The following is a 13,793-nucleotide window of genomic DNA, read 5'->3' on the forward strand; positions in this document are numbered from 1 at the left end:
TGAATTGGATTGGATTGCTGCTCTTAAACCACATCTTTTTAAGTTTGCTTATTAACTCAAATTGCTTTTAATTTGGTAATTATATTAATGCTTTATGGTAATGTTGCAGTTATGAATGTTCTTATTTGTTTATTGTATGTTTTATTAATTTTTGGGATGTAAGGTGACATGAAAGGTGCCAATAAATAACATTTATTATTATTATTATTATTATTATTAGTAGTAGTAGTAGTAGTAGTAGTATTAACCTATTATAGTCTACTACCTCAATGTACATACTAATTACTCATTCCGCTTAGTATTTTTCTCCAACCGCATTCCCCTCTTGATCTTAATTCTTCTCCTTCTTAGCTTTCTTCTCTGTTTTTTTTTCACAGCTCTTTTCTCCCTCCACCCATTCAATCTGGTCTCCAGTGGATTCCTCCTCTCCTTCTTTTGCAGCCTCTTTCTTTTCCTCTGCTCGTACGTGGTCACAAAGATAAGTTAGTCTGCCTCAGGCAGTCCTGTTTTGAGGGGAAGAGTTGAAAGTTAAACAGGAGCTTAGTTCCCTCTTTTTAAAGGCACATCTGTCTTACGATCATCTGTCCCAGTGATTCTTGAGCTCATTTAAAGCCCATCAAGGAGATTCTGACCTAAAGACTGTTTAACTTTCCTATTTCGCTTACTAAAGTTTGACTTAATGACTTATTTCACAGAATCCAGATTTGGATTTGCAAGAATAAGGTGATTGAGCATGAAGACATTCATCAGATGTGAATAAGACTAGCAAGACTTTCTGGGCATGTATAGTTTTTAATGTGTCTTTTCAGGACTTAAAAAAGTTTATTTTGCTAGAGTTGTCTGTAATGTAAAGTCACTATTGTAGTGTTCACATTTTGGTCAGATGTGTAAACATCTTTTTAAGGACAAATGTAAGTCAACAACGAATGTCAATGGATGTATCACATCTGTCTCTCTCTCTTTCTTGGATGCCTTATGTTAATATGGTAATGTTTCCACTGGCAGATTTTTGGAGCATTAGAACAACAATGTTTCAAAACAAAAGCTGTGTTTTATAGTATCTTGGTATAACACTCTAGCCAAGCTGACAAATTAACAACAATAAAGTAAGATACTGAGCCTCATTTTAGAAGAGATGCTGTTTTCTATTGCCCATCCAAACTACACACATTATTTGTAACAAATAAATAGCTAAACACATTAAAATCTGCTGCCTATGCACTGCATGTTGTCTGGGTGGTGTATTTTATACCTAAATTATTAAAACAGGGCTTACTGCAAAGCTTATGTCCATGTTTCTCCACCCTCCTGATGTTCCTCCTCTTTGTGGATTGCTGATACTTCTCTTTCATCTAACCAACACTTAACACTTGTTTTCTTGGATTCAGCCATTTTCACAGTTCCATTACTGTGGCTGGCCTTGTCCACCGTCTCAGAAGGTTGTGTGACATAAGTCTGTCTGTGGGAAGTCTGTCCCTATGCTTCACTGAGAGTCCCTTCTTCTAATTGTGGCTTAATGAAAGCATCAGGATGTAGAACAGCTTCCTCCAGCCCAGCACTGTTTTCAGCACCCACCCTGCTCTCTGTAGTGGAGGTGTCAGAAGGTTGAGACATCTCTGGGAGAGGGTGAAAGGGCTCTACAGAGATGACTAGAGGTTCTCTGTTTGGGGAAACAGGCCAGCTAAGTCTCAGTTTAGCCTGCTCTTTGTCGCTGCTTGATGAGTCCTTCAGGTTCCCCCTTTTTCCTCGGAAGCCCCTACGCCCATCTTCCTGGTCTGACTGAAAGATGATCCCCCGGAGCAAACATTCTAGCATTAGCTCTTTTTCTTTCATTCATTCTCTTCTCTTCTTTTTCCATATGCTGCACCCTCACCTCCTTTATCTTCTTCACCTCCAGCTCTCTCTTTCTCATCTCTTTTTGATGTCACTCCATGTGTCCTCTTTCCACCGCTTCCTTTTCTTCCACTCCTCCAGCTCATTCAATCTAGCTCTTCTTCTCTTTCCGCCTGTCTGGTCAAAGCTCTCTGTTTCTTTTTCTCTGACCCTTCTTTCTCTTTCTCCATTTCTCTTCTAACTTCATCTGTCTTTCCTCTGTCTTCCTTCTCTCAATCTCTCTCCCTCTCTTTCTCTTTCTCTCTGGCTTTTCTGCCTCCCTCTGTCTCTTTTTCTCTTTGTTTCTTTCATTTCCTCACCCCCCCTCTCCATCTCTATGTGTTCCTCATTTTTCTATTCTGTCTCAGTCTCTCCTTTCTCCATCCCTCAATTTTTAGCCTGCTATGCTATGAGTTCCATCCTTTCCCAGCAGGTGGCGTCCCTCTGTTCCTTCTCTAATTGTCCTCCTCCCTCACCTTCCATTACCCCATTGTTCTCCTTTATCTCCTGTCCTTGCTCATTCTATTCTTCCTCATCTTTCATATTTCTATTTTCTTTCTCTTTCTCCAGCTTTATCTACACATCCCTCCAGTGTTCTCTCTTCTCTTAAGTTCACTCTTCTTTCTGTCCTTCTCCATCTCTCATGTAATTTCCTCCAGCTTTCTCTCCATCTTTCTCAGTCTCTCCTCTCTCTTTCCTTTTCCTCCATCACCCTCTTCTCTCTCTCTCGTTGCTCCTCCCACTCTTAGCATTTGCTTCTCCTTTCCCATCCTGTCGCTCCTTTCCTTGTTTTTCTTCTCTCCCTTTTTCTCTTTTGCTCTCTTCCTCTTGTCTCTCTTTCTTCTGCTGTTCCTTCTTTATTTTTTCCTTCACCAGTTTTCATTCATCTTTTTTTCCTCTTTCGCTGCACCTTTCTTCAGCTTTTGAGTCTCTGCCTTTTTTCTCTCTTCACACATCTGTGTCTCCATTTCCTGGATTCTCTTCTAGTTCCTTTGCCATCTTTTCTTCCTCATTCTATCTTTCCATCTCCAGAAATCTGTGCTTCCACTCCCATCTCCTCAGAAGCTCTTTCTCTGTTTCATCATCCCTCCTTCCTTTTTCTTTCAGCCTCTCTCATCTCTTTTCCAGAGTCCGGCTGCTCCTTGTAAATTAAAACTCCCATTGAACCTCATCAACAGTGGCATCTCACAAACACACCCTCACTCAATTATTTGAGTAGTGATTCTTTTTAGGCTGTAATGTAATCCACCCTACTTTATAAATGTACATACGTTTCACTGTAATGATTTACAGTCACTGTAATCTGTTTTTGTTCTGTTTTTTTATATTTTGATATTTGATATTACATAACTACCCAACCATGTTAGTCAATTAATATTTTTGGATTAAGAGACATTATTCACATAAATTGAGATTTAAAAATAAACACACTGAAAAGGTTTCATTAAAATATTAAGACTAGTAATTCTAACCCAATGTATTTAGCTTGTTCTAACAAAATGGTTAGTGCTTTAATTACCATCAATTAAAGGTTGTTTGTTGAACAAAGTTTAACCTGTTTTTAAGGCAATGGATTTCCTCAATTTGATTTAAGCTTATCAGCATTAGGAAATTGATGTGTACCACAGTGTACGATAACATTGATTTCTGAAAATGTAATTTCTCTACAAACAAAGAGTTTAGACCCAAGACTTGTTCTGATACTGATGATGAACGACAGTCTCCAGAGCTCTATTCCTGTGTGAACAGTGAACTTTGTGAAATCGATGTAGACTTCAGTAACTAGTTTAGCACACTTAAGTGTTCCTTTAGTGGGCTGATTCCCCAATTAACATTTATATAATTAAATTGTTTCTAATTTCAATTCCCATATTGTGTACATAAAATACATGTGCACACTCAAGGCTCTGGCCATTGCCCAATACAGCTGGAATGCAGTGCAGGTGTTTTGATAGGTTAATTAACACAGTTGGAACCCCATCTATTAGCAGCTTACAGCTGGACAGCTCCATTACCCTGGGACAATGTTTGCACACCCACTTATATGTACCATAATTCAAATGTGTGTGTGTGTGTGTGTGTGTGTGTGTGTGTGGAGAGAGAGAGAGAGAGAGAGAGAGAGAGAAAGAGAGAGAGAGAGAGAGAGAGAGAGAGAGAGAGAGAGAGAGAGAGAGAAAGAGAGAGGCTATATCCACATTACAATGATTGCGTTTTAGTTAGAAGGGCAAAAACTACGTTTTTTTTTTTTAGAAACAATGCAGTAGACAACCCAAAGTGAAGGATCTTCTCATCAACCTTAGCAAAAGCACAGTATACTGCCATGCCTGAGAGCAATTGACTGCACACACTTTGAAGTAATGCAAGCCCTAGTTAACTCCACACGATACATCAAAAGAAAGGAAACTTTTGAATGCGCAGTGTTGTGTGACTGAGTACTGTTTGATGGACGCTGTTGTAAACACATGCCAAATCAGAACCTAAAAGATGGGACTGATTTAGAAGAGCAAAAAAATGGGAGGAAGGAATACCCCAATTGTTGAGTTAGGGTTAGGGTTATTTTGGGCAATTTTTTATTTTGGGACTCAAAACTGTGTTCAGTCGTGTCTGCCTTGATGTGTACCTTTATGTGTGTCAGAGATCCCCCGCTTGGCCCTAGGGTTACACTTAACTCTAACCCTAACCCTCTTAAATAAACAGAGCAGGCAGTTGTCTCTGGGCTGGATTACTCACTGAGAGTCAATTGTTGGTGGCTAAATTGGGTAAGTCAAGCTAGTTTGCTATAAGATGTGGATTATGTCTGTATGTTTCTCTGATCCTAAGTTATGAAGCCTAGAAAACTTGCAGTGTGGTATTTTGATGCAGTGAATGGATTGGTCTCATGGATCAGCATAATTACCTGATACTCGATCTGGCAAATTTTGTTTGTATCGGCGCCGATATCCCATCCTAGTATTCCTTAATTATTTGATTTGTGTGGATTTGTGTCAATATCTTCATATTGGTTTAGAAGCATTTTATATGTCATAAGAAATACATTGCTTTAGGAAGAGTCATACTCAAATGGCCTGGCAGCTTCATTTGCATAGTGCATATTGGTGGCTATTCTCTGTTATGAACAGTAACATTATTATTACCATTTGTGGCTGGACCACTCATTTACAGTGGACAGCTCTTATGCTAATAATAGTTGTGCATTTTGATTAAGGAGGTATTTATCACCAGACCCTATTAGGACATGCTGACCTGTGGTTATTCAATTAGATATCTAATTTCCAAAAGCTTATCTGCCTCCTAGCGTAGGAATGGTACCTAATAGAACAGGTGACAGTGTTAATTTTTGACTCATCTGCCTTACTAATTGATTTTTGGGGTGCCAAATTGAAAGTGGTGTGGATGTGGTCGATTCTGTAGCTCAGTCGTGCATTAATGCTTTTTAACACATATAACCTTAGAACTATGTGGGTGCCATGTGACAGTTTTACAATATGGCTATTGAAAACCAGCTGATGTTCTGTCTTTTTGCTCTACCTGAGCTCTTAATACACTCGAAATAAGCAGTCAAAAGCAATAAATTGATGTAACTGTATTGTGAGCTGGGACAGATGTGGGTCTGCATTAGGTGAAAAAGAGACTGTCAGTCTCTTTCTGTGTGACTGGCTGCCCATCAAGTCATATGTTTTTTTTCTTCCTAATCTCACAAAAGATTTTCCCCCTAGCTATCCGAATCACATTTAGCCAGTATGGAAGCTTAGGTCATCTTATTATAAGGTTACACTCATTTATAAGGATTCGCAAAACTACTGGCAAATTGCCATGATAATATAAAAATACAGACAAATGACTTGAAAGATGTCTATTATAACCATGTTCCTGTATTAAAGAAGCAGTTTACTCTTTGGAAGTAGATATGCGGTTTGGGGTTGATATCAGTAATATTGTTTCTTGTTAGTGATGTCCCAATTTCAGACAATATAGCTATGGAAACAAAAATGTATATTCTACACTGTAGATTTACTGACCCAACTTTCTCTATCTAAATTCACTCATCAGGTCCCAGTCCAATATCATTATAATATATTTATTTATTTATTTTCACCTTATTTTCAGTTCATAACCTGTAAATCACTGTATGATTTTCGTTTGAGGTTGTTAATATTTATTGAACAGTAACACTACTAACTCTACTTAATGTAGGTAATGCATCAACAGATCATCTTCAGGTATTTAGATCCTTCAAAATGAATTCATTTATTTTTTATTTAATGTATGTTCTAATACCACTTGTTTTCTGTAGACCCTGTCTGGGACATAGGTTGCCAACAAATGCAGCTGTACACAGGTGTGGCCTGTCCTATGTCTTGGGGGACCCCTCTACCTTTCCCCCTGTGGGTTCCAAGGTGAGGTGTTTGCCTGGTGGTGCTGCATACTGCCTTGCATTGCTGATTCTGCCTGGTCAGTGAATCTGAAGAATTCGTCTAAGGCAGGTGTTAGTGAATACCTGGCATCTTTTCATGGTCTCAGCACTATATAATAAGACCGGCTTCACAATGCTATTGAAAGCCCTGATCTTGATGTTGGTTGTCATATCTGTGGATCCCCTGATGTCGTTCATCTGATGGAAAGCTGCCCTTGCCTTGAAAATAATATTGGCGCCTGTGCCCCCATTTGTCAACGGTGCTCCCAAAGTGAAGTGCGTGAAGTCCATGCTGTCGAATGCCTTCTCACAATTGATAATGTTGACATAGAAAGGTGAATTCCACTCTATTGGCTGTTTCAAGATGATGCACAATGTCACTTAGTTTTTTCCCCATTCACTGTTAGAAATGTTAACAGTTGTTGGAGCCATCTAGAAGATAGTCTTATTTGTTTGTATTATTTTAGCAATGTTCACCTTCTGTTGCTTATAGAACACTTTTAGTTTTGCAATATTCTCGGGTTGTCGTGATGCACAGCATGTTTCGAATTTACTCACAGGTAGGACTGGGCAATATGGTATAAAAGGTTATTGCAATATTTAAAGATATTTTCACAATAACATTCATCTCTATATTCGGTCATTCAAACTAAATTTACCAGTATCTGCAGATTTTAAGAGTGCTAGTCAAATACTCCCTCATACTTGCAGTGTACAGTGATCTACCTCATCCAGTTAAACAGGACTAATTACACTGTAATTGTGCAGTTGTTGAGTGTTTTTTAGGTATTGATGATACCGACGATATACACATAAATGCACATTGTGTATCACAGCAACAAAATTTATCACGATTTGAGGAAATATCATCATTTTGCTCACCCCTTCTGTGAGGGTCATTCCAAAAGCTTTAGTTTGTATTTACTGAAGTAGTTCTTGATGGATTTTAGGGTATGTTTCATTTGCTGACCCTGATTCTGAGCTTCGGGTTCTTGACTGACTGCATTGCATTCCTTTCCAGAATGTCTTAAAGTTTAGTGGAATCCCGTCTTGCAATGTTCCCTGTGCCACTGGTATAATACATTCACCCCATGCTGAAAAGTTGGCAATGTGTTGTTTTCATTAAGTGATGTATCAGGTCACATGTATGAGTTGAGACAATAGATAATTTATATTTATATTTAGTTTGGAGTTCATTTGGATTTAATACATATTCAGCTGAATATAAAATTATACCACCATGCCTGTGACAACTGAGGACTGTATGTGATCTGTGGTTTATAGTGATTTTCAAAACTGGAGTTCATGTTTTTTAGTTCTTGTCAGTCTTTGCCTCTGAAATGCTGTGAATAACATAGCTCGATCAGACCACCCAAAGTATGTGTTATGAGCATCATGACCTCATTTTCCTGGGACATGACCTTTTAAAACTCTAATGGATAGTCGTCTATTTGGATATATTGAGTAGTAGAAGAAAGTGTGATTTGGATTTGCGTGCATATCTTGACCTCTTGTTGTCTTTCTTATTTCTTTATACCCTTAATATGCATTATTCATGAATTACAGCCGACTAAGTAAAGTTTTGGAAGTTTCCGTAGTTGTAAACCTAGCCCAGTGAAATGTGCTTGGCTAAAGTTCACCCACAGTTTTATTAAAAGAATATATTTTTTGCAAGGCACTGAAAAACAACAAAGTTATCTCTAAGTCTGTCTATGGCAAAGCTACAACTAAAATGTACTGCAAAAAGGCAGATATTCTTATCTGTATTTTCTCCATTAGTCTGTCAAATGCTTAGTTTTCAATTTCACTACTCACTCAAGTGAACAGTTTAAATGTAATACATTTTTCAGTGTCAGACTTGTGCTTGACATCATCACTCATAAATCTAGCCCAGGCAGGTGGGTTTAGACTGTGCATAACAGCGAGGATGAGCCTGACTGGAGACATGCACTATTGTTGCATGTAGACAAAATAAACAGCATAGCAGATGACTGGGCTGTGTGGGGCTGTCTGGATTTACGGATGTCTGCCTTGCAAGACGTGAACTGAGTGTGAGAAATCTGTCCTCTATTAGAATACTAATGCTTCAACCCGGAGCTCCTGAGCGTCAAGACTGGCCACTCCCCTTAGAGAAATCAATCCATCAGACAAATGTCCCCAACTCCATTATCCAGACTTCTAGGTGACAGGTGCGTCTGCCCTCTAGCTCACTCAACATGTCAGTTTCTAGGTCTCAGATGTTTGCTCTGAGCCAGTCCTATTGTACTGCTGTAATCACCTTGACCATCTGTGACATGATCAAATTGTTCCTTCACTCTCATTCTGTTCATCTCTGTGGGACTAGAACCCAAGCGGTACGATAATTTTCAGGGCCTAAAAATGACCACATAATGTCCACTAGGATCATTTTATATGTAATACGTTTCTTTATATTTTTATTTTATACTTCAGTTGTTACCTTTATACAGCTCTCAGACTCACATTCAGAAGGTGGAACATTTTCTGTTTCACTTCACTGATCTTAAGGTCTGGACTCTGGTGTGGTCAGTCCATTGATCTGAGAACACCACCAGTTTATATACCAGGTCTATATACCATTTGAGTCATCTTGTCACAGTAAAAGGATCTAAAATGAGAGTGAAGTTTGATTTTTTGTGTTGGCGGTCTGCACGTTCATGGACAGTTGTTGGAAAGAGTCTCATTTTCTTTTTTTTTAGGACTAACATTTTTCTTTTTCTATCTTTTCTATTGTTTGTTTCTGAGGTTTACTTCAGAAAGAACCTAAATACCTTACAAATGCAAAACCTAACATCACTGTTGCAGGCAAGGGCAAAGGTTACAATGTAAAACAAGCCACTAATTCAGTTCTTCATTAGCAGGAGTTTAGCAGATTCCTGTGTTCCCTCAATATTGGCTGGTATAATCAGCCTGTCCAGTCTGGCCTTGATGTAGAACACCTTAAATTGGTAAGCCTTAACTCTCTCTTACTCTTCCTTTGTCTCTTCCACAGATCCCTCAGATCAGCTATGCATCCACGGCTCCGGAGCTGAGCGACAACACCCGCTATGACTTCTTTTCACGTGTGGTGCCTCCAGACTCCTACCAGGCCCAGGCCATGCTGGATATTGTCACGGCCATGGGCTGGAACTACGTGTCCACGCTGGCCTCCGAGGGCAACTATGGCGAAAGTGGTGTAGAGGCTTTCATTCAGATATCTAGAGAGATAGGTGAGTTTCCCTTGTGTTGTGCTGCTGAGTTAGCTCTTAAATACTGAGGCAAAAAGTAGCTGTGTCGGCCTTGTAATGTAGTCTTCAGTCTTTAGCCCAGGTCTAAGCCTATCAAACCTCACATCGTGCTGAGTATACATTTAATGATGTGGTCGTTAGATGGTTTACATCTGCCCCAGGGTAATTAGGACATGTGCATGCTCATGCTGTTCATAGTAAAATGTATCAGCGTGTTTAATTTGAGCTTTCTGTGTTCTACAAAATTTTCTATCACTGCATAAAAATGTACAATACTGCTGCTGTTTTTGGTTGCACTGTCAACAGAAAACATCCAGTATATAATTTAAATCAGCAAAAGCTTATTATTCATTTGTGTAAAAAGATAATTTGTGTCATAAACAAAATACACATTCTATAAAAATTAGATCACATTATTAACAGAGATGGGTAAGTTAAAGCAGCAGTAAGGCAGTAATTGTTTTTTTCTTGCTCCCCCCTAGAGTCAAAAAGTTTGATCCATGCTTTGAGCCCACTCCTAAAGGACATGCTCTACACATTTCTGGACAAGCTAGGATACAGAGCTATTAATTCGCTACTGTGGGCCACATCCTAGAATTGCTAATACGGGGGAGCGAACTCATTGCGAGAGCATTTAGGCTGGAGATGGGGTGGGTGCAAAGTTGTTTGTCTCGGAAGTAAAGGGGGAATGAGAGGATATATGACATCTAAGAAATGAGTAGGTGGAGTACAGGGCATGGTTCTTCTCCCAAAATGTAGTTACTACATAACAACAATTTTGAAGCTGTTATTTTAGGGTAAGTAGCTACATAACATTGCTTTAAATATGTTTTTATTTTCTTAATCTGAAAGGGATAACTGCATGATTTCTCAATGCTGAGAAAACCAGTGCCTTTAAATATACTTCACACATCAGTTTTGAAATCTGCCATTTGAGGCTTGGACTCCACAAGTGGGACCTTCATGGATCACATCAGTGAGCCTTAGGTGCCCATGTCACTGTTACCGGTTCACCGGCTGTCTTATCTTGGACCACTTTTGGTAGGTACAGACCACTGCATACCAAAAAAAAAAAACTCTGCCTGAGGTTTTGGAGCTTTAAGCAGTACATGTTTAACAGAAACAGTACATGAATGCCTTCTCAAATATACTTATAGAAAAGTATTATAATTTGAAAATGCTAAGTCCAAATCAATCAAAATGTTACTGTAGGGGACAAAGCAAAGCAGTTCTGAATTCCACATCCTCTTACATTTTCAATTTACATGTGGGCTGCTCTCATCTAGAGCAGCTTACATTTTAGTCATATTACAGCTGTATTAGAAAAAAAATACTTCTGGTACAGTGTGTTGTTGGGCATGGAGGCAAACACCTCTCTGGATGGTAATGATGTTACCCAGTACATTGTCAATAAGTGCTCAAAGTGTTTAAAATATCAAGGCAACGTAATCCATTAAAAGTTAGAAGTTTTCTCTACAGCTACTTATAGTTGTTACTACTACTACTACTACTACTACTACTACTAATTATCCATGCTAAGGTTTAGTTGTTTAACCAGCTTTATTTGTTTGTGTCCATTCAATGTTAGGCTGCCAGGTGAACAAGCATACATTGTATTGCATTTAGTAGGTGCTCTTATCTATCATGACTTCTTTTAATCAGCTTAGCTTTTGACCAAGCATTTGTTTGATAGTATAACTAGTCTACACGCATGATCAACCTGACCAAGCTAGACCAGCAAGTTTGATCAAAATCAAATGCAACATACACTGTGCTAGCTAACCTGCTAGCTTACAAGCATAGGGCATGTTTTGGTGTGCATGACCAGCTTTTCAACCATCTTAAAGACCAGCTTAGACCATCCAAAACTAGCTGGTTTGAGCTGGACTTTACAGATAAGAAGTTGTCCTTAGGGGTGAATATTGGTACAGCATGAACTGGTTGGAGTTCTGGGTGGAGTGTGGTGTCTGCCACATGCCACACATTATGCAGTTTCCCCTTTTAAAAATTTTATATTTTACTAGCAGCTTAATATTGGGTAAACAATCAAATCTAGGTTGGTAAACCATTGAGCCTTAATGATAGCTATAAAAGCAGTTGCTAAATAGTAATGTATCATCTTGCCTTGATGTTCTCTCACCACTTTTTTGGTACAGTATATCAATCAAATTTGCTATACCCAGCATGGATATGCACAGATTTTAATGGCTTAAATGGGATAAATAATCTCTGAATGTATTAAGGACAAGATGTTTTGCAGGATGGGCTTAATTCCAATCCAGTATTGCAGTACTAGAAGATGTGTGATGTGTGATATCAAATATGGGCTTCCTCACATGACCAAAATCATCTCATTAATTAAACCAGTTGATAGCGATCTGGTATTTTGACTTGTCTTGTGTATCCATTTATGGTTTTCTATGTGCTGACTACTGTTGTCACACTCTCCCTCCCATGTCTGCTCTGTGCATTGACAGCAGGGTTCTGTATGTGCTTGCTTTTGTTGTTTCTGCTGTTGATGTCCTTTTTTGATCTGTCTGAATACTCTGCTGTGCTATTGTGAGAGTGAGTGTTCAGCTGTTTCGTCTTAGCTCTGCTGATGTTGGAGAGGGTGAAATGTTGGGGGTGGTGTTGGTGATGATAGGGGAGGGAGGGTTTGTCCCTGAAAGCGAGCCTCCTGTTGGCCACTTAACAGCGTGAAAGACAACATCCCCGGGGAATGGAACATCAGCCCACCTAGCATTTTAAACAGCCCAGTCACATCATCATCCCTGCACGGAATATTAACCGTAGCTTCAACACAGAATGAGAAGGCTGCATGCTTTCTGGAGCACCCGATTATCAGTAAGGGAGTGAGAGAGTGCATGGATAGGACAGGTAAAGACAGAAGCCTTCCTTTGTGATTAGGCAAGCCTGGGCTATTGTGGGTGTTCAGTCTCACATGGAAGAAAGCTTAACTACAATTAGTTTTATAGTTTCAGCGATTAAGTTAGAGCCATGTGAATAATTAGCTTTAAGATTTCCTTAAAATTAAGATTTGCTCATAGGTCCTCCGTGGCTTAACTCTCCCTTTCTTGCTCTTTGTAGGAAGGAATACTCTCTCTTAATCTCTGAAGTGACTTCCCATTGACTCCTGTTATAAGTGTTTTTAGAGTTAGCAGGTTTTCTATTATTTCTATTATTTCCAAACTACAGGGAATCGCATCCACATTATAGTAAACTTGAACAAAGTATTGCTACAGATGATAGAGGGTCAAAAAATCTTCCTTACATGAGCAATGCAAGACTCTGACAATGTGCATCATGGAGATGTGCATTGTGAAGAACAGGCATTGTATTAATTGTGGTGTCTAATATAGTTACATTGGTTGAACACAGATGTTTGCAAACAACCAGGAGCGATCAGTGCCTCACTCCAGCATATTAATGTCATGTGCCACACTCTTCCTGCCTCCCAGCTCTAGTCTCATTTGCAGATTATGCAACAACAATTAGCTCAAAATATTGTCAGAATGTTAATAGTCAGAATAGTAAATACAATTCTGGTTTTGTACACAAGAAACATCCTTTACATCAAGGGTGGCAATCCCTTTTGAGGTAATAGGCCATATTACATTCAACCCAGTGTGAAGAAGGCTGGATCAACTTTTATTGGAAAACACGACACTGCCTTACTTGAAAAAAGGCATGAAGTTTTTGACCTGCTAATTGAAAATTATGTCATTAGGACATTTTGGTGTAGAAGTGGAAAAGCAGCTGACAGCTTTCTCTGGCTTATAACTGGGCTACTAACCGCCTGAAACTTTCAGCTCTGTCAGAATAAAAAAATAACCCAATATGTCCCTACTCATGAAAAGTATGAGTGTGCTAGCTAACATCTCTGAAGATAAGGCATTCCAAATTTATTTGGCCGGCTGGATTATAACATTTTGTGGGCTAGTTCTGGCTTCAGGATTATATGTTTGCCATGTTGTCTAAAAATCTAAACAAGTGGAAAATAGTTTCAATTTGTCAGGATAGAGCACAAATAGGATGTAAATATAATTAATAATGAAATTATGTAATAGATGTCCTTACATGCACAGCCTGTTTAAGGTCTATCCACAAAAAAGCAGCTTTGATACAAGGGTGAGGTGAGACCCTATAATTTGCTGATCCCTATTCAACATGTGAATTTAATTTCAGACGCTTTAGTTTGTGTCTCTTCAGTATGTTGTGTATCGCTATCCTATTGTTGAAGCTATTATACTATTGTAGAAACT

The 13,793-nt window shown here is 38.9% G+C and overlaps 1 protein-coding gene across 3 annotated transcripts in view; it reads left to right on the forward strand.

Moving 5' to 3' along the window:
• The window catches only part of grm8a (glutamate receptor, metabotropic 8a), a 262,109-nt gene that overhangs the window by 87,211 nt on the left and 161,105 nt on the right, over window positions 1–13,793 (forward strand). For all 3 annotated transcript variants that reach the window (XM_072672832.1, XM_072672833.1, XM_072672834.1), the window contains exon 3: window positions 9,297–9,513. In XM_072672832.1, the coding sequence (XP_072528933.1) occupies window positions 9,297–9,513 (217 nt within the window). The remainder of the gene's footprint in view (window positions 1–9,296; window positions 9,514–13,793) is intronic.

The sequence above is a fragment of the Salminus brasiliensis genome, chromosome 2, assembly GCF_030463535.1.
Source record: "Salminus brasiliensis chromosome 2, fSalBra1.hap2, whole genome shotgun sequence".
In the NCBI taxonomy this organism is placed as follows: domain Eukaryota; kingdom Metazoa; phylum Chordata; class Actinopteri; order Characiformes; family Bryconidae; genus Salminus; species Salminus brasiliensis.